The following is a 19,627-nucleotide window of genomic DNA, read 5'->3' on the forward strand; positions in this document are numbered from 1 at the left end:
TTTTGTTGGTAATTTCCTCAAATTGTTGGTTGCCTAATAGGTGGCAGTGTTATGTTTCCGGGTGTGTACAGTTGAAGCTCTCCATAAAATATTCAACTAACCAGTCCTCCATAAAAAAACAAGAGTCAGGTACATCGTTTTATTGTAAATCGATGCCCTAAGAATCTGTTGGTCATGTATTGCATATAATCTTTGTATGGATGCTACCGGAAAGACTAGACCTACATATTTTATCTTTATAAAAGACATTACCTATGCAGGTGTCGTATCATACTCACCACGGACATAATCTCCATTACAATTATGGGGATTATGACCGATTTTTTTGGTCATAGTCTTTTGGCTTGAGATTTTCGAATCAAAGTTTTCTAAATTTTAATTTTTTTCTCCTCTGGGTATGCCCGGCTATGGCAAACCAAAGTTTTCTAAATTAAAACTTTTTGTAAATAGCCGGCCCTTGGCCAGAGCTTGATTCTTTTTCCTCTAGGTAATCTTTGTATGGGTTTTACCGGAAAGACTAGACCTACATATTTCATCTTCATAACGAACATAATCTCCATTACAATTATGGAGATTATGATCTGTTTTTTCGGTCATAGTCTTTTGGCTTGAGATTTTCGAATCTAAGGTTTCGAATTTAATCAATTTTTTTATTTTTTTTTTTCTAAGTTATCTAGATTTGATAAAGCCGGCCTTTGAACTGGTCTTAAGATTATCGCCTCTGTGTATGTCCGGTACCGGCTAACACAAACCGAAGTTTTGTAAATTTGGTACCTTGTTTTAGTAGTCGGCCTTCGCCCGGGACTTCAGATTTTCTCCTTTTTCCCCTAACGCGAACAAAACTTTACTACATTTAAACATTTTTGTAAAGCAGTCCCCACAGCAAGCGGTAATACTCCCCATGGGGATTAGGTCCGATGTGGAAGCTTTCATATTTCCCACTTTTATTTATTGAATGAGAGCGAAAAATGTCAGGAATAGCATCAAATTTAAGAAGAAGTTTAGATTTGTTCGTATTGGCCACCTTTGGCACGAATTATGGCCTTCAAACGGCCAATGAAACCGTCACAAGCTGCCCGAATGTTGCTATGCGGTATTTTGGTCCATTCCCGGCATAGCGCTTGCTTGAGGTGATCGACATTTTGGTATTTGTTAGTGCCAGCCTTGCTTTCCAAAATGCTCCAGACACAATAGTCCAACTGATTGGTATCCGGAGATTTTGGAAATGAATCGAGGAACCTCATTTTGTAACCATGCTTGGGATGTGGGTGCTGAGTGCGATGGTGCCTGTCCTGTTGAAATGTCCAAGGTCAGAGGCCAAAATGTTTGCGTGCTCAAGGCTTTAATACACCCTCCTGAATATTTTCGCGATAATATCGGGCATTTATTCTGATGGCACGGTCGATTAATACGAGTGGAGAGTGACCATCGGCTGTTATGGCGGCCCACACCATCACCATGGCCGGCGCTTGAGTTCTGATAGCCAACTGAAAATGTGCACCTTCAGTTGACCTTTTGGCAAGTAAACACGATCATTTTGTTTGTTAACAAACTGCTGGACAACGTATGTTTTCTCATCGGAGAAAACCAAATTCGGCAGTTCACCACTTTCGACCTAGGGAAGCAACTCTTTAGCTCTTTTGAGTCTATTTTCTATCTGTTGCGGTGTAAGTTCTTGCACTTTTTTGAAATTTCTATGGCTTCACCACGAGCTCAGGTCACGAGCCATTTTTCGGTCACTGCGACGCGGGTTTCGATCAATCGCTCCTTTACTTTTCGAACTATTTCAGCTGATGTTGCTGTTTTCTTCCGTCCACTTCCTTGACGTCGGGCTACGCTAGCTGTATCACGGTAACGAGCGATGGTACGAGACACCCAAGATTTATTCACATTTAAATGATGGGCTGCTCTAACGATAGCCACTTGTGGTTTTCAGCAAAATATAAAGAAATCACACCATTACGCTTGAATTCCATCACGAATAACTTTTTTCTTGAAAATTCTCACCAAATTTTTTTAACAATTGTTAGACAAGTGGATTAGAAATGACAGCAGTTTGAAATTGGTTGCAGTTTTTTACATCTCACCCTGTATATCATTTGATACGGTAAAAACGTGCCTGCCTGCTGGCTGGTGCACACGGTAACTCACGGCGGGAGTATCCGATATTGTTCAAATTGAGACATCGTTATATTATTATCAAACATTGATCGAGTTTGGAGATGGGCAATGTTGGCTTACTCCTTCTGGTAGGTCCCACACAAAATTTCATAATTTTCAAAAAAAAAAAAAAATAAATAATAAATAAATAAATAAAAATTATATTCCGATTTTGCTCCAACTTTGCAAATCCTAATTTTTGCATCAGTGTTAGATCAGGTGCGAAAATTGACACTATTAGTCCTCTCCATCAAGTATCTCCTCCACAAAGGGTCAGCATTTTGAATAATTATTACTCTTATACAATGCGATCAGATTGTCTTCAAATTACACACATCACATTATTTTTATAAGCCCGAAGACGTCTGGTGTAAAGATGGAATATATCGGCCCACTCCTTCTGGTACATCCCCTTCAAAGGGTCAACATTTTGAATATTCATAAGCTCATAAAACCCGAAATTAACATGCGATTCCATTCAGACATGATACATCTCAATATTGCCATCAATGTAAATTTTAGAGATCGGACCATTTCTTCTGGTACCTCCCCCGCATAGGGTTCAAGATTTTGAAAAAAAAACGCTCAAGGAAAACGAAATAGGCACCCAAGTCTCTTCAAATTTCACACATGAAACCATTTTTCCTAACACAAGATCTGTTGTAAAGAGGATATGTAGCTGCGAACCCCTACACACAAAGGCCCAGAATTATCAATATACAACTGGCTATATCAAAATATTTCTCTCAACTAGAAACCTGAGATGAATATAATAATTATGACTTGGATATAAATGTTCGATTTTCTTGTAACATTTTTTAAAAATTATCACATATCTCATATAAAGAGAACGAAGCAGTCGATATAGTCCAAACCCGGCACGTCGCAATATTTATATCGTATTTATTTGGGTCCGATACTCCATAGATGGTCAAACATTTGAATAATCAGAAGAGAAGTCAATATATATTTAAATAATCGAACATTTGCTGAGGGCATACATCTGTCGGCAAACCCTACTGATACTTTTTAACTTGTTACAAATTAACATGAAAATACTGATGAGCGGACGTACATAGCTAGATCGACTCAGCTCGACGAGATAGGAAAATTCATTGCCCATATAATATCCCATGTCCAGGACCAATATTTCGAGGTGCTACATTTTTGGCCCACTCAAAGTTATTACACCCCTAACACATAGTGTTATACGATGTAAAAATTAGGGGAACAAAACCAAAAAAAAAAAATGTAATTTAAACATGAAAACCATAAATTATTTCATACTTGAAAAATTCTTTGGCTTTTTATTTACAACAAAACATTTAAGAATTTTGAATAGCTTTTGTGCAATTTGATCCGTTTTTTCATTCTTATTTTATAACATTATAACATTATATGCTTACAGTTAGTTTATATGTTTATTATTATATGAATAAACAATAATGTAGAAATGAGTTAAAAACAAGTAAAAAAGCAACTAAGTTCGGCCGGGCCGAACTTTTAATACCCTACACCATTTGGAAGGAACTTGAAAAATTTCAAAAAAAAACTTCCGGAAAGTACCCCTTAAATGAAAACTGTAATATGGAGAATATAAGAAGACGTGGACCTGCTTTGTCATAGGCTGTATTACCCATTACGAACTTCAAATACGAAATTTGAAATAATTCCGGTGAATAATGTCGCCAAAATCATCAAAATACCGAATATCGGAATGTATCGTTATATGAGAGATATACGAAAACGTGAACCTGCATACGATTTTTATGCCATAGGCTGTAGTACCCATTACGAACTTCAAATACGAAGATTGAAATAATTCCGGTAAATAATGTCGCTGAAATTATGAAAAGCCCGAATATTGGGAGATACTGTTATATGGGGGCTATACGAAGACGTGAATCTGCATACGAAATTTTTTCCATAGGTTGTAGTAACCGTTAAGATCTCTCAATACGGGGGCTATACAAAGACGAAATTTGAAATAATTCCGGTAAATAATATCGCTGAAATTATGAAAAAACCGAATATCGGGAGGTACCGTTATATGGGGGCTATACGAAGGCGTGGACCTGCATACGAAATTTTTTCCATAGGTTGTAGTAACCATTAAGATCTCTCAATGCGAAATGTAAAACGATTCCGGTGAATAATGTCGCTGAAATTATCAAAATACAGAATATCGTTAGCTATACGAAGACGTGGACCTGTATACAAAAATGTTTGTCATAGGCTGTAGTACCCATTAGGAACTTAAAATACGAAATTTGAAATAATTTCGGAAAATAATGTCACTGAAATCATCAAAATACAGAATATCGGGAGCTACCGTTATATGGGGCTATACGAAGACATGGACCTGCACAGACAATTTTCTGTCTTAGGCTGTAGTATCCATTATAAACCTCAAATACCAAATTTAAAATAATTCCGGTGAATAATGTGGCTAAAATTATCAAAATACCGAATATCGGGAGGTACTATAGGCTATACGAAGACCTGTACCTGCACAGAAAATTTTCTGTCACAGGCTGTAGTTCCCATTAGGAACTTCAAATGCGAAAATTGAAAGAAATTCGGTGAATACTGTCGCTAAAATCATGAAAAGAGCGAATGTCTGCATGTACCGTTGTACGGGGGCTATACGAAGACGTGGACCGGCATGGCCCATTTACGAACTTAACCTGCCTACTGATAAACTATGCATGTATGCAAATTTTTTTAATATCCAATTTTAGCCATCTAACTCAATTCGTTCGAAAGCTAGCGTGATTAAAATAGCCAGACAGACATCATTAGATCGTCTTAGAATTTTACGCTGATCCTGAATATATATACTTTATATGGTCTATTATAAATATTTCGAGGGGTTACAAACGGAATGGCAAAGTTAATATACCCTCCATAGAATGGTGGAGGGTATAATAATAGCAACAAAGGAAATCCACAGAGAAAATTTACAATTATAGTAGAATGAGAATAAGCTTACATAGATCGGAAACTTAGCTTTACAAAAAGGAATGATTTGAGATATTACATACAGACACTTAAAATAATATTTAAAATGATTTTTTGTGTTTATTTTTTTTTTTAAATTAGAATTATAATAATTATAATTGTAATTATAATCATTATAAATAATTATATTTATTCTTATAATAATTATATTTACAAACATAACTATATAATTGTAATTACAATAATTAAATATAATAACAATTTTTATTATTATTATTATTATTATTATTATTATCAGTATTATTTAATTTACCTTCTATGGGTATTGGCTTTTTTCATGTGATTTGCAAGTGTCCGTTAAATTCTTTTTATTTCTTGTATTCTCTTCTAAAAAGCAAATAGTGATCCACACTAACTAAAAAATTAACATAAGCAAATTCGCCATTAGTTTTCTTTTGTTCATGTCTTTTGTTGTTTTTTTCCTAATGCTAATGCTATGCTAGATAATAAATCTTATTTTTTAAAATAATAACTAAAATATTCTTAAATAACTAAAATTACTCAGAGAAGATTCGATATAAGAAATGAATGTGACACATATTCATCGAGTGGGATACATAGCTACTAAAAGGCACATTTTGGCACAAAGTTGACTTAGTCAAAACTGGTAACACTTTCTAGATGTCGGATCAAAGGCTTCTCGGATTGCTGCACGTTATTGGCCAAATTGCCCATGCTGCTAGTTGTGGTTCGGTTAGAATATTGACTTTGTCGTTGATTACTGCTGGTCTCACGCACCGATGAGTATCTGCGGGGAGGACATAGACAGAGAGAAAATTAAAAAAATTAACAATTTTGTAAAATTGTCTTTATTACACGTACACTCATTAACATGCATTAATATAAAAGCATTCTCTTGTTTAGTAATTTACATAAATAGAATATTTTAAATATTAGTTGCTGTTTCAAAATATGAAGGATTATTTACAAAGAGGTTGGGGAAATTTGAAATGTTATTAATTCTGTGTATATATTATATCCATGGTCCAATGCAAGTGTATATTGTCCCAAAAAAAATATCACCACACCCCATAAGTGTAGAGTATTGCAAATAATTACTGTTCTTTACGCAACGTTGTTTTTTTACCTTCTTCGAAGATTCTGAATGTATTTTCGATAGCTACTTTTCAAAATTTCATTTGATCAGGTGTTGTCATTGGTATGGAAAATATTTTAGATTTCTGTGTCGTCACCGAATTTATGGAATTCGTTGAATTTGTGGAATTTGACTTGGGCGTACCGGGTCTCTTGAAATATCTTAACAAGGGGAGAATAAAGTAAAGTGTTATAAATATTCTAATATTTTTTGCAGATTTTTTCAGGATCTTAACAACGTTATTATATAGAATTTTTAATTTTCTTCGAATATCTTTGTGAAAATTTATTTTTATAAGAGCTTTCAAATTCTTTGCTAAGCTCTTTTCAGAAACCAAAAGATTAGCCAGTAATCGATAATATATATACCAGACTCCTCTAAATTGGTATGAAAAAACTACGTAGAATACAAAGCTACAAAACGTAATCGAGAATATCTATGCAAAACCTACAAAAAATTTGCATGAAAGAGTTAATGGTCTACGCATAGAAGAACTAGAGATCCTATAAAAGAGCTGAGGGCCTCTCATAGATAAGCTGGAAGCTTTCTCATAGAAGAACTGGGGGTCTTCAAATAGAAGATCTCTAGGTCTTCGGATAGAAGATATCTAAGTCTTCGGGTAAAAGATCTCTAAGTCTTCTAGTAGAAGATCTCTAGGTCTTCGCATAGAAGAGCTAAAGGTCTTTGCATAAAAGATCTCTAGGTCTTCGCATAGAAGAGCTAGAGGTCTTCGCATAAAAGAGCTAAAGGTCTTCCCATAGAAGAGCTAAAGGTTTTCGCATAGGAGAGCTAAAGGTCTTCGCATAGAAGAGCTAAAGGTCTTCTCGCAGAAGAGCTAAAGGTCTTGTCGTAGAATAGCTAAAGGTCTTCTCGTAGAAGAGCTAAAGGTCTTCTCGTAGAAGAATAGCTAAAGGTCTTCTCGTAGAAGAATAGCTAAAGGTCTTCTCGTAGAAGAATAGCTAAAGGTCTTCGCATAGAAGAGCTTAAGGTCTTCGCATAGAAGAGCTTAAGGTCTTCGCATAGAAGAGCTAAAGGTCTTCGCATAGAAGAGCTAAAGGTCTTCGCATAGAAGAGCTAGAGGTCTTCGCATAGAAGAGCTAAAGGTCTTCTCGTAAAAGAGCTAAAAGTCTTCTCGTAGAAGAGCTAAAGGTCTTCTCATTTAAGAGCTAAAGGTCTTCTCGTAGAAGAGCTAGAGGTCTTCTCGTAGAAGAGCTAGAGGTCTTCTCGTAGAAGAGCTAGAGGTCTTCTCGTAGAAGAGCTAGAGGTCTTCGCATAGCAGAGCTTAAGGTCTTCGCATAGAAGAGCTTAAGGTCTTCGCATAGAAGAGCTTAAGGTCTTCGCATAGAAGAGCTTAAGGTCTTCGCATAGAAGAGCTTAAGGTCTTCGCATAGAAGAGCTTAAGGTCTTCGCATAGAAGAGCTAGAGGTCTTCGCATAGAAGAGCTAAAGGTCTTCGCATAGAAGAAGAGCTAAAGGTCTTCTCGTAGAAGAGCTAGAGGTCTTCTCGTAGAAGAGCTAGAGGTCTTCTCGTAGAAGAGCTAGAGGTCTTCTCGTAGAAGAGCTAAAGGTCTTCTCGTAGAAGAGCTAAAGGTCTTCTCGTAGAAGGAGAGCTAAAGGTCTTCTTGTAGAAGAAGAGCTAAAGATCTTCTCGTAGAAGAGCTAAGGGTCTTCTCATAGAAGAGCTAGAGGTCTTCTCGTAGAAGAGCTAGAGGTCTTCTCGTAGAAGAGCTAGAGGTCTTCTCGTAGAAGAGCTAGAGGTCTTCTCGTAGAAGAGCTAAAGGTCTTCTCGTAGAAGAGCTAGAGGTCTTCTCGTAGAAGAAGAGCTAGAGGTCTTCTCGTAGAAGAAGAGCTAGAGGTCTTCTCGTAGAAGAAGAGCTAGAGGTCTTCTCGTAGAAGAAGAGCTAGAGATCTTCTCGAAGAAGAAGAGCTAGAGGTCTTCTCGTAGAAGAAGAACTAGAGGTCTTCTCGTAGAAGAAGAACTAGAGGTCTTCTCGTAGAAGAAGAACTAGAGGTCTTCTCGTAGAAGAAGAACTAGAGGTCTTCTCGTAGAAGAAGAACTAGAGGTCTTCTCGTAGAAGAAGAACTAGAGGTCTTCTCGTAGAAGAGCTTAAGGTCTTCTCGTAGAAGAAGAGCTAGAGGTCTTCTCGAAGAAGAAGAGCTAGAGGTCTTCTCGAAGAAGAAGAGCTAGAGGACAGCTTTTAAGAAAGCTAGAGGAGGTCTTTTCAGTAAAGAGCTAAGGGGTCTTTTCAGAAGAGAGCGAGAGGAGATCTTTTCAGAATAGAGCTAGAGTAGGTCTGCGCAAAGGAGAGTTAAAGTTTACTCGTAGAATAGGTAGAGGTCTTCTCATAGATCAGCGAGGCAAGACTTTCGTTAAATGATCAAATCTGTGGTTCGAATAGAGAGTATATTAAAGGTGTTAAATGATCTGCGGATTATCTCCATTTTGGGAAAACTTTTTGCAAATTAAAAACAAAAAATGTATTTACAACAATTAAAAAAAAAAGAATATAAAATTACTACAACATCTACACAACACGACACCAATAGAGAGCAAAAGAGGAACGAGATGGTGGTACCACTGCCAGTCTTACATTTTCTCTATACCATTTGAAAAGTTGGACTAGATGAAAAAATAATATTTACTAAAAACAAAACCCCTAAACCTGCCATTCTCATTCTGCGCTAGCAGTAACATTCTTCATACTGCGTGAGAATGAAAATTCGAGGTATTACTCGACAGAGCTCGTCGTATCATAATCATGTGTTTAATCTGTAGGGAGACTTCGTGAAAACGTCGTCGCACCATAGACTGGGCCAGTGTTGTACTATTTGTATCGCGGGACGGACGTTCGCGACAACTACTAAACCATAAAAGAAATTTGAATTTAAAAAAAATAAATAATTAAATAAAAAAACAATGGACGCCACAAATTTAGGGGGAGATTTTATGAAAATCGTTCAAGATATCACTTACCGATTCGTTATCAATTGTTTGACCTTGCGTTTCATGACGAATAGCATGAAAATCAAGAAACCCTGCACGGCATTACAAATATCAGCTGCATAGAAGATTTTCGCCCATTTACTATCGGACCCAACAAAATATGAGATGATTTCCAGGGACCAAGTGACACCCATTACCAGGAAAAGGCGTAAAAATAAACCGAACCTAGAATACACATTGAAAGGAAATTATTTAGAAATCAGATATATTTTTGAGGAAATGTGGCTATACTTGTCCTTTTCCTTTTTAAGATTTCTGGTGCTGTCCTCCTTGGCCATTATGCGGGCCATTTCGTTTTGTACTCGATGAATTTTCATTGCCGTCATGACAAACATTATTATATTGGCCACCATGATAAACAAAATCGGCGTGAAAAAGTAAACAAAACCAGCCCACGTGTCCACTGTAATTGAAGAGATGGATGACAAAATAAAACAAATTAGAATGTATCAGTCGGTTTTCCGACAGATATATATATATATATGTATACCCTCCGCATATGACAATCTAAGAACAGATTATACAGCATGTTGCAGTCATGTGTAAAGATTTTATTATAACAAATTCATAGTATACTGTAAGGCGATCCCAAAATTTTTCATACTAAAAACAAAAACCACATTAGCATGGATTAATTTAAATAATTTTAATGATGTGTGTAATTTGAAGAATAATTTTAATAATCTTGAACCTTTGTGGGGGAGGTACTTGATGGAATGTACCGATATTGTCCATTTTCGCACCTGACCTAGAACTGATGCAAATATTAGGAATTGCAAAGATCGAGCAAAATCCGAATATTCTTTCTCATTCCGTGCAGTAAAATATTTTTTTTTTATTCGATTTTTCGATTTTTTGTGGGGTAGGTACGAGAAGAAGTAGAGGTACCGATATTGCCCATCCCCGAACTCGATCTATATACCCAGCTTGGGTCGATTCGGATACTCCCTTCGAGAGTTATAGTGCGGACACAAACCCCTCGATCGACACCAAATGCACTGAAACAGATTTGGTCCATAGAAACCTAGGGTTTAAAACCGCTATTTCGATGAGGCACATTTTGGCCGCATCAAATGATTTATACCCTCTCTAGCCATATGGCTGATATTTTCCATATATAACATCTAATGTCCAGAACTAATATTTCAAGATGTTACAAACTTTACTTTACATAGGTTTGCAGGGCATAAAAATCCACGTACTTTAAAAAATATCAAAAAAATATAAAATATTTTACAAAATTCGCGTTCTCCAAAATACCGAAACAAATACACGTCCTTAAAAAATGTTTTTAAAAAATCCACTCCTCACTCACTCCACTCACACTTAACGAGACTTATTATTCAAACAAGTAAGCAAAGGCTATAGCCGTGCGGGGCCGACCATGTGATACCATACAACACTACAATATGTTAGAATGTCACTTATGTCCAAATCCATTTTCGGAAGATTTCGCTTTTTAAATTATGTTATAGAACACTGTCCAGGGGTATTGTGGTCCATTTTACAGCTAAATATAATCCAATGGTCATCCAAAATACTAGACTTCCTTAACTCTCCTCTCATGCAAAATTCCTTGTCGATTGGTTTCAATTGTGAGATCAATTGCAAGAGGCCCCTCTGTATCTCCAAATTTAGTCTCATCTACATGATTTGCTTGTCTACGATATTTGGCTATATTCGGCAAAAAAATCAGCATAAACAAGTAAAAAAACATTAAGTTCGGCCGGGCCAAACTTTTAATACCCTCCACCCTAGGGTAAAAGAACATTAGAAGAAATGTGGCAAAAAACATTAAAATGACGAATATCGGGAGGTACCGTTATATAGGGGCTACACCAACACGTGCACCTATAATTACAATGTTTCGCCACACGAACTAGGACCCATTATGACCCACAAATACCAACTTTTACACAAATCAGTGAAAAAATGTGGCATAAATCATCAAAATACCGAATATCGGGAGGTACCGTTATATGGGGACTATACCAGAACGTGGACCTATACATGCAATGTTTTGCCACACGCTCAGGGACCCGTTGTGACCTACAAATACCAATTTTCAGACAAATCCGTGAAAAAATGTGGCATAAATCATCAAAATACCGAATATCGGTAGGTACCGTTATATGGGGGCTATACCAAAACGTGGACCTATACATGCAATGTTTTGCCACACGCTCAGGGACCCGTCATGACCTACAAATACCAATTTTCAGATAAATCCGTGAAAAAATGTGGCATAAATCATCAAAATACCGAATATCGGGAGGTACCGTTATATGGGGACTATACCAGAACGTGGACCGATATATCTCATTTTCAATACCAACCATCCTAGGGACAATACACACACTTGTGCCAAATTTCAAAGGTCTACGTCAAATAATGTGGGCTCTATCGTGATTTCACCAGACAGACAGACAGACGGACAGACAGACAGACAGACAGACAGACGGACATCGCTAAATCGTCTTAGAATTTTATGCTGATTATGAATATATATACTTTATGGGGTCTACGACGAATATTTAGAGGTGTTACAAACGGAATGACAAAGTTAATATACCCTCCTACCCATGGTGGAGGGTATAAAAAGCCAGAAGTTTGGATTTCGCCTGTAAGTTATTTTTTTTTTTTAATTTTTAATTGTGATATAAACATTCTAGCTAGCATCCCTGTCCTTTGTATATACACAAATATTACCCGATGACAATCCAGATCGGAAGTCTTCTAGGCCCATGCAATATTCCGCGTCGATTGGTCTATAGTTGCGACCTATAGAGCAGGTCCATTCATCAATCATTTTCAATTTCGTGAGAATCGGACCAAAATGGCGACCTGTAGTATGATTACAAATTAACATGGACAGACAGACGGACGGATATACATAGCTAGATCGACTAAGCGCGGGGAGATAGGAAGATCCATATATACTTTCCTATGTGGGAAACCAATATTTCGAGGCATTACATAATTTTTGGTCCAATCAAATTTATAATACCCCCAACACGTTGTGTTTCAAGGTATAAGAAGTTAAAAAGCAGTATATTCCGCCGGTCCGAACTTTGAATACCCTCCACCATTTGGAACGAATTTGGAAATATTCAAAAAATAAATTCTGTTAAAAGTGCTGTAAAAATCTTAAAAATACCGAATATATCCATTATATTGGGGTCTATACGACATGGACCTACATAGGCATTGTTTCTCATACGCCATTACCATATTCAAATTCGAAACGTGAAATAAACGGTGAATAATGTAGCTAAAATCATCAAAATGCCGTATGTAGGGAGATACCGTTATATCGGAGCTATACGAAGATCTGGACCCGGACATAAACAATTCTCTGTCACAGGCTGTAGCATCCAACAACTCAAACAATTTCAATGAGTATTGTACCTAAAATCGTCAAAATACCGAATATGGAGAGGTACTGACATATGGGGCCCATACGAAGACCTGGACCTGCGTAGACAATTTTCTGTGACAGACTGTAGTTCCCATTATGAACTCTAAATACGTAATTTCAAACAATTCCGATGAATACTGTCGCTAAAATCATCCAAATACCGAATATTGGGAGGAACCGTTATATGGGGGTGACCTGCCTACTGGCAAAATAAACATGTGTGCAAAATTGTAGCCTTCTATCTCAATTCGTTCGAAATATAGCGTGATTACAATAGACAGACAGACAGACGGACATCTCCGAATCGACTTAGAATTTTTGCGCTGATCAAGAATATGTATACTTTGTTGTTACAAACGGAATGACAAATTTCATATATACCCTCCATAGTATGGTGGAGGGTATAATAAGGGGAAAGCAATACTGTACATTTTTGTAACTGACCTTTGTTCATATTAACATCACCATTGTCATAAAGCTGAGGCTACAAAAAAAATGTCATGCTGCATTACTCACTGTTTATCCAACAGTAATGTCCTCCTCCAATGCCAGGTTTCAAATCGTCCTGCAGACGTTCCGGTATATCCACATACTCTTGGACATACATTGTTGCCAAGAGGAACAGTATCGGAATGCCCCACGAGTACAGTGAATACATGATGAAACGTTTCTTCTCCAGTGAACGATTGATGCCACGGGTGCCACGAAAATTGTGCCATAAATCAAAACTGATGACGTTTAACCAGAAAAAGGCAGACATAAAGGAATAATAACAGGTATAACCTTTTGTTTTTTTTTTTTTTTTTTGGCGACAAAAAGGACATTTAATTAATTGTCAGCATATAGTTTTTATCCACTCATAACTTACCCACAATCTTGCACTCGATACCCAACACATCCATGCTGACATTTAAGATGCTTGCACCCATCAGGGAATAGCCAACGATGAGACCAAATAAATAGCACACCAGAGATTTGCCATGTTGGTTGCGTAACTCTGGTATGGCCAGGTAAACGATGATGGTAAGCACCATAAACGGAATGGAGAACAACATGGCATAGGCATTGATGATTTTGACAGTACCACGGGCGGAGCCAACTTCACAATTTGCCGGATTCAAATAACGAATGTTTGTACCATTTACATCTACCTTGGTCATCATACAGAAATCCTCTCGCGTTAAATACATTTCTCCGGCTTGTAAATAGAGGGTACCATTCTGAAAAAAAAAAAAAAAACAAATTGGAGAAAATTGTAGGGATGATGTGGGCAAGTATATATATCTAACCAGTAAAGAAAGTCTTAAAGTCGGGCGGGGTCGACTTTATGATATCATACACCACTTTGCTAATTAAGTAGAGCTCCACATAACAATTAAAAGTTTTTATGGGAGAATTCAATCATACACGCTATGATTATAATTATAATTTAAAGTTCAAAGAACTAAATATGCCGAAGCATTTGTATCTTTTAAATTCAGGATTGTATTGCCCATTTGGTGCACAATTAATTTGAAATCGGATAAAGATATATATGGGAGCTATATCCAAATCTGAACCGATCTCGATAAAATTTGGCAAAGATATTTCTGAGCTGTATTTGATATTTTTCCCTGAATATCTTTGTTACGGAGTGCATATTACGGTTGTGGGTAACAAATCGGATGAATAATATATATGGAAGCTATAGCTATATCTGAACCGATCTTCACCAAATTTGACATACTAGCTTCTAGATTCAATTCGGTCGTAAGTGCCAAATTCCATCCCATTTGGACAAATATTAGACGTTTGGTGCACAATAAAAGGTAAATCGGACGAAGTTATATATGGGAGCTATATCCAAATCTGAACCGATCTCGATAAAATTTAGCCAATGTATTTCTGAGCTGTATTTGATATATTTCCCCAAATATTGTTGTTGCATAGTGCATATTACGCGGCGGTGGACAAAAATAACAAATCGGATGAACAATATATATGGGAGCTATAGCTATATCTGAACCGATTTCGATCAAATTCGGCATACATATTTCAGGCCTGATATTACACGTTTGGTGCACAATAAAAGGCAATTCGGACGAAGATATATATGGGAGCTGTATCTAAATTTTGACCGATTATCTCCAATTTCAATAGGGTTCGTCCTTGGGCCAAACAAAAGATCTGTGCAAAATTTCATCTGGATCGGGCAATAAATGCGACCTGTACTTTGTTTACAAAAATACATGGACAGACGGACGGACGGACGGACATGCATAAATCGACTCAGAATGTGATTCTGTGCAGATCACCAAAAGGAACTATGGGTCTATCTCTCGTGTTACAAACAAATGCACAAAGACATAATACCCTGACCACCTGACCTGACTGAGTTAACAATTGTTGGAAAAATGCAATGTTGCCGATAATTTGAGGGTAATCGGGCGAATTCTCATCCTTGGATATAATTTTCTGTCCCATGCCAGAGATGTGATGATTTCCGGAAGGAGGCTGAGGTTACAAAAAACCCTTCTTAAATCCAAAAACATCTCAGAAAATTAAACAATTCACTTCCTTTCCTTCCCTCGTCAAAAACGTTCATAATTCTCAGAATTACCTCCACCCTGCGTACATTTCTGCTCTATGCCTCTTTGAATGAAATATAGTTTAGAATATTTAGAGTCGTTTCGGAGATGTTTATCCGTATATCTGGCTGAAGGACTCGATCAATTTCTTGCACATCCTAATAATTCCCCCTCCTTCCAGAAAGACCTTCAAAATTCTCTGAATTATTGGAAAGGAGGAGGGATTATTAACTGTGTCATTCCGTTTGTGACATCCCTAAATATTCGTCGTAGATCCCATCCCAAGTTTAAATATATTCATATTCAGCATAAAAATCTAAGTCTATTTAACGGAGTCCGTCTGTCGGCCAGTCTGTCCGCCTCTCTGCATGTTGAAATCACGATACAGCCCACATTATTTGACGTAGAAAAATTTAGCAGAACAACTTGCATTGTGTCTAGGATGGTTGGTATTGAAAATGAGATATATCGTTTTGGTATAGTCCCCATATAACGGTATAGTCCCCATATAACGGTACCTCCCGATATTCGATATTTTTGGATGTTTTTTGCCACATTTTTTCGCGGATTTGTCCAAAAATTGGTATTTGAGTTCTAGCTCGTGTGGCAAAACATTTTATGTACAGGTCCACGTTTTGGTATAGCCCCCATATAACGATACCTCCCCATATTCGGTATTTTTATGATTTTTTCCACATTTTTTCACGAATTTGTATAAAAATTGGTATTTGTGGATCATAATGACTTCTAATGTTTCCTTTCCCCTAAGGTGGAGGGTATTAAAAGTTCGTCCCGGCCAAACTTAATGTTTTTTATATGTTATTACTAACTGTGCTCCTGCTCGACTGATACATCAAAGCCCGGCGAGACGATTCTTGGTACCGAGAGATGTCATATGGCAGAATTATTTGGAAATTCGTTCTTTAAGTGTCCGTAAAGTTCTTAAATTTTAAACATTTTAGAACAGTGTTGGCTAGTTTGTTCGGGATACCATAGTATTGTATTGTTGCAAAATGATCAGGCTTAATCCCTTTGTTGTTGTTTTTATAAAAACAACGTTTGTTTATTTTTCCAGAAGAATTATGCTTTTATTTAATTCTTTGGTTTCTCTTCTGCTGAGCTTACGATCTCGCAAATCCTAAGTATTCCCTGCCTTACCCCCTGGTAAACATTACCATCGTTCTCCACTATTAAACAAACGTTGTTTTTATAAAATCAACAATAGAAGGGTTAAGCCTGACCATTTTTTCAAACATTTTGTTATTGCCAATGGTTCATCATTGCTACCAAGTGATAGGCAATAGCTAGAACTTTGAACAAGGTGTGCTATACTGTAGTCTGGAGTTTTGTGATCATTATTCGAGACGACACTATTAGTATGAGATTTTATATAAGATGGAGTTTTAAGAAATCTATAATTTATGGGTACGAAAAATACTAAAATGTACTTCAAGCTACAAAGTGGTACATGTTATTATACCCTCAGCAATATGGCTTCAAAACGTATATATCTTTTGACACTGCCAAAACGTGTCTTATCGAAATAACGGTTTTAGACCCTTTAGACCAAATCCGTTTCAGGACATTTAGAGTCGATGGTGTACACCCACCATCTGGCTGGCTGGTATGCACGATAATACTCGAAGGGAGTATCCGATTTGGTCCAAACTTGGTACATTGTAATATTATTTTCAAACTTACATCGAGTTCGAGTTCGGAAAATATCGGTCTCCTCCTTCTGATACCTCCACCACAAAAAAAATATCAACATTTTCAAAGAGAATTAAAGAGGGAAAGGATTGTCCGATTTGTTCATACTTCGCAAACCCTAGTATTTTTTATCAGTACTAATTAAGGTGTAAAAATGGATAATATTGGCCCTCTAACAAATCTGTCAAGAAGAACGGACCACAACTTCTGATACCTCCCCCGCAACGGGGGAGATATTCCTTTCAAACTGGTGTGAGATATTCCTTTCAAACTGGTGTGAGGATGTAATATGTCGGTCTACTCCTTCTGGTACCTCCTTCACAAAAGGGTCAACATTTTGAATATTCATGAAGCTAATAAAATTCGAAATAAACATCCGATTCCATTTGGACTTGGTACATCTCAGTATTTCCATAAACACAGGATCTGTTAGAAATATGGTCGAGATCAGACCATTTCCTCAGGTACCTCCCCCACATATGGTTCAAGATTTGAAAGGCAAACTCCTGAAAGTAAACGAAATAAGCATCGAATTCTCTTCAAATTTCAGACATGGCAACATGTTTGCTAATGCAACATGATATATACTGAGACCGAATCGAACCGAACCAAATTTTCAATACTTTTATCTGTCATAACTTGCGAAACAAGTCAGCGATTCTTTATAGCTAAAGCATTTAGTAAGAATTTTCCAGAAAAAAGTTATTCGTGACGAATTTCAAGCGTGATATTGTGATTTCTTTATATTTGGCTGGAAAACCACAAGTGGCTATCGTTAGAGCACTCCAGCATTTAAATGTGAATAAATCGTTTGTGTCTCGTACCAGCGCTCGTTACCGTGAACAGGCAGCGTAGCCCGACGTCAAGGAAGTGGACGGAAGAAAACAGCAACATCAGCAGAAATGGTTCGAAAAGTAAAGAAGCGACTTGATCGAAACCCGTGGCACAGTGGCCGAAAAATGGCTCATGAGCTGAACATATCGCAATATTCCATTCGGAAAATTTTGAAAAAAGAGCTCGGGTTAAAGCCATTGAAATTCCAAAATGTGCAAGAACTTACACCGCAACAGAAAGAAAATAGACTCAAAGGAGCTAAAGAGTTGTTTCGCTTGGCCGAAAGTGGTGAACTGCCGAACTGGGTTTTCTCCGATGATCGTGTTTACTTGCCAAAGAGGTCAGCTGAAAATGTGCACCTTCGGTTGGCCACCAGAACTCAAGCCCCGGCCATGGTGATAGTGTGGGCCGCCATAACAGCCAATAGTCGCTCTCCGCTCGTATTAATCGACCATGGCATCAGAACAAATACCGAATATTATCGCGAAAATATTCTTGAGGGCACATGGGCCACCAAAATCTCCAGATACCAATCCGTTGGACTATTGTGTCTGCAGTATTTTGGAAAGCAAGGTTGGCATTAAAAAATACCAAAGTGTCGATCACCTCAAGGAAACCCTTCGCTGGGAAGCAACATAAACTTAATCTAAAATTTGATGCTATTTCCGACATTTTCTGCTTTCATTGAATAAAATTAAAAAATATGTAAAAATTATGGCGTTTGACTTTGTTGAGGTTTTTTTGCCTCACCCTGTATGCGGTACATTACGCAAATTTAAACATTTTCTCAAAAATTATCACATATCTCATGTACAGTCCAAACCTGGCACGTCGCAATATTCATATCATATTTATTTAGGTCCAGGTACTAAATGGGAAATATTGACCCATTCCTGCGGAACCTATTCCATACAGGGTTGTCCATATTCGACGGACCCATCTGGCAACGCCATAACTTTTGACAGAGATGTCACATCGCTTAATGACATACCGCGTTTGAAGCGTCAGTCCAAGCAGATTTTTACCATGAACTAATACACGCCACGCGAAATAGTTGAAATTTACATTCAACAGAAGAAGTCAATTGTGAAAACTCAACGTGCTTTTAAAACATTAAAAAATGTGAGAAGTGCGCCTTCTAAGAACACCATTAAGCGTTTATACGAAAAATTTTCGACTGGTAAGGCTCTTTCTAATCCGAAGAGGCCATATAAAAGTCGACCAAGGCGATCGGCCGAGAATATCGCTGCCGTACGAGCCAGTGTTGAGAGGTCCCCAAGAACATCTCAAAAACGCCGTTCTCAGCAGTTGGGCATGGCTCGGTCCACTTTACAACAGATTATTCGCATTGATTTGCATTTGTTCCCGTACAAAATTCAATTGACGCAAAGAATGTTGCCTGCGGACAAGCCTCGTCCATTGGAATGGGCCCATGGGTCCGTCGAATATGGGCAACCCTGGTCAATATTGGCAACAATTTGAATAATCATAACAGAAGTCAAAATATATTTAAACAATCGATCATTGGCTGAGGGTATAAATCTGTCTGGGGTAATTCGTACGTTAAGGGTTCGAAAATTGTTAAAAGGTACAAACTTTAAAATCGGTCTCAGTGCGGCCCACAGTTAGGGTATTGTAATGGTACAGTATGGTAAAATATTTAGCGATTACAGATAATCAGATTTCAATTTTGACTTAGGATGACTTTCGGTGAGCAGGATTTTTGAATATTAGTACTAAAAAGTACTTATTTCAGAAATTTGTACTATAATGGTACAAAATTTTGCAAAATTGTTATTGAGCTATCAGAAACAAAAC

At 37.3% G+C, this 19,627-nt stretch overlaps 2 protein-coding genes across 6 annotated transcripts in view; one reads left to right on the plus strand and one right to left on the minus strand.

Annotated features, from left to right (window-relative positions):
* LOC101889113 (G-protein coupled receptor Mth2) overlaps nt 1–19,627 on the plus strand; it is a 361,585-nt gene that overhangs the window by 3,554 nt on the left and 338,404 nt on the right. The window lies entirely within an intron of this gene.
* Nucleotides 4,422–19,627, minus strand: part of LOC101897422 (G-protein coupled receptor Mth2) — an 87,636-nt gene continuing 72,430 nt past the window's right edge. The window contains exons 4-9 of one of the 4 annotated variants that reach the window (XR_009342891.1): nt 13,567–13,918; nt 13,215–13,481; nt 9,512–9,683; nt 9,251–9,445; nt 6,251–6,438; nt 5,764–5,929 (exon numbers count right to left, since the gene is read on the minus strand). Coding sequence is in view for 3 of the 4 variants with exons in the window: in XM_059126403.1 (XP_058982386.1) it covers nt 8,975–9,137; nt 9,251–9,445; nt 9,512–9,683; nt 13,215–13,481; nt 13,567–13,918 (1,149 nt within the window). In the remaining variant the exon portion in view is untranslated. Of the gene's footprint in view, nt 5,930–6,250; nt 6,439–8,464; nt 9,138–9,250; nt 9,446–9,511; nt 9,684–13,214; nt 13,482–13,566; nt 13,919–19,627 lie in introns of those variants that run through there. The other 3 variants (XM_059126405.1, XM_059126404.1, XM_059126403.1) reach the window with 3 other exon arrangements.

This window comes from Musca domestica, unplaced genomic scaffold (assembly GCF_030504385.1).
Source record: "Musca domestica strain aabys unplaced genomic scaffold, Musca_domestica.polishedcontigs.V.1.1 38, whole genome shotgun sequence".
Classification (NCBI taxonomy): Eukaryota; Metazoa; Arthropoda; class Insecta; order Diptera; family Muscidae; genus Musca; species Musca domestica.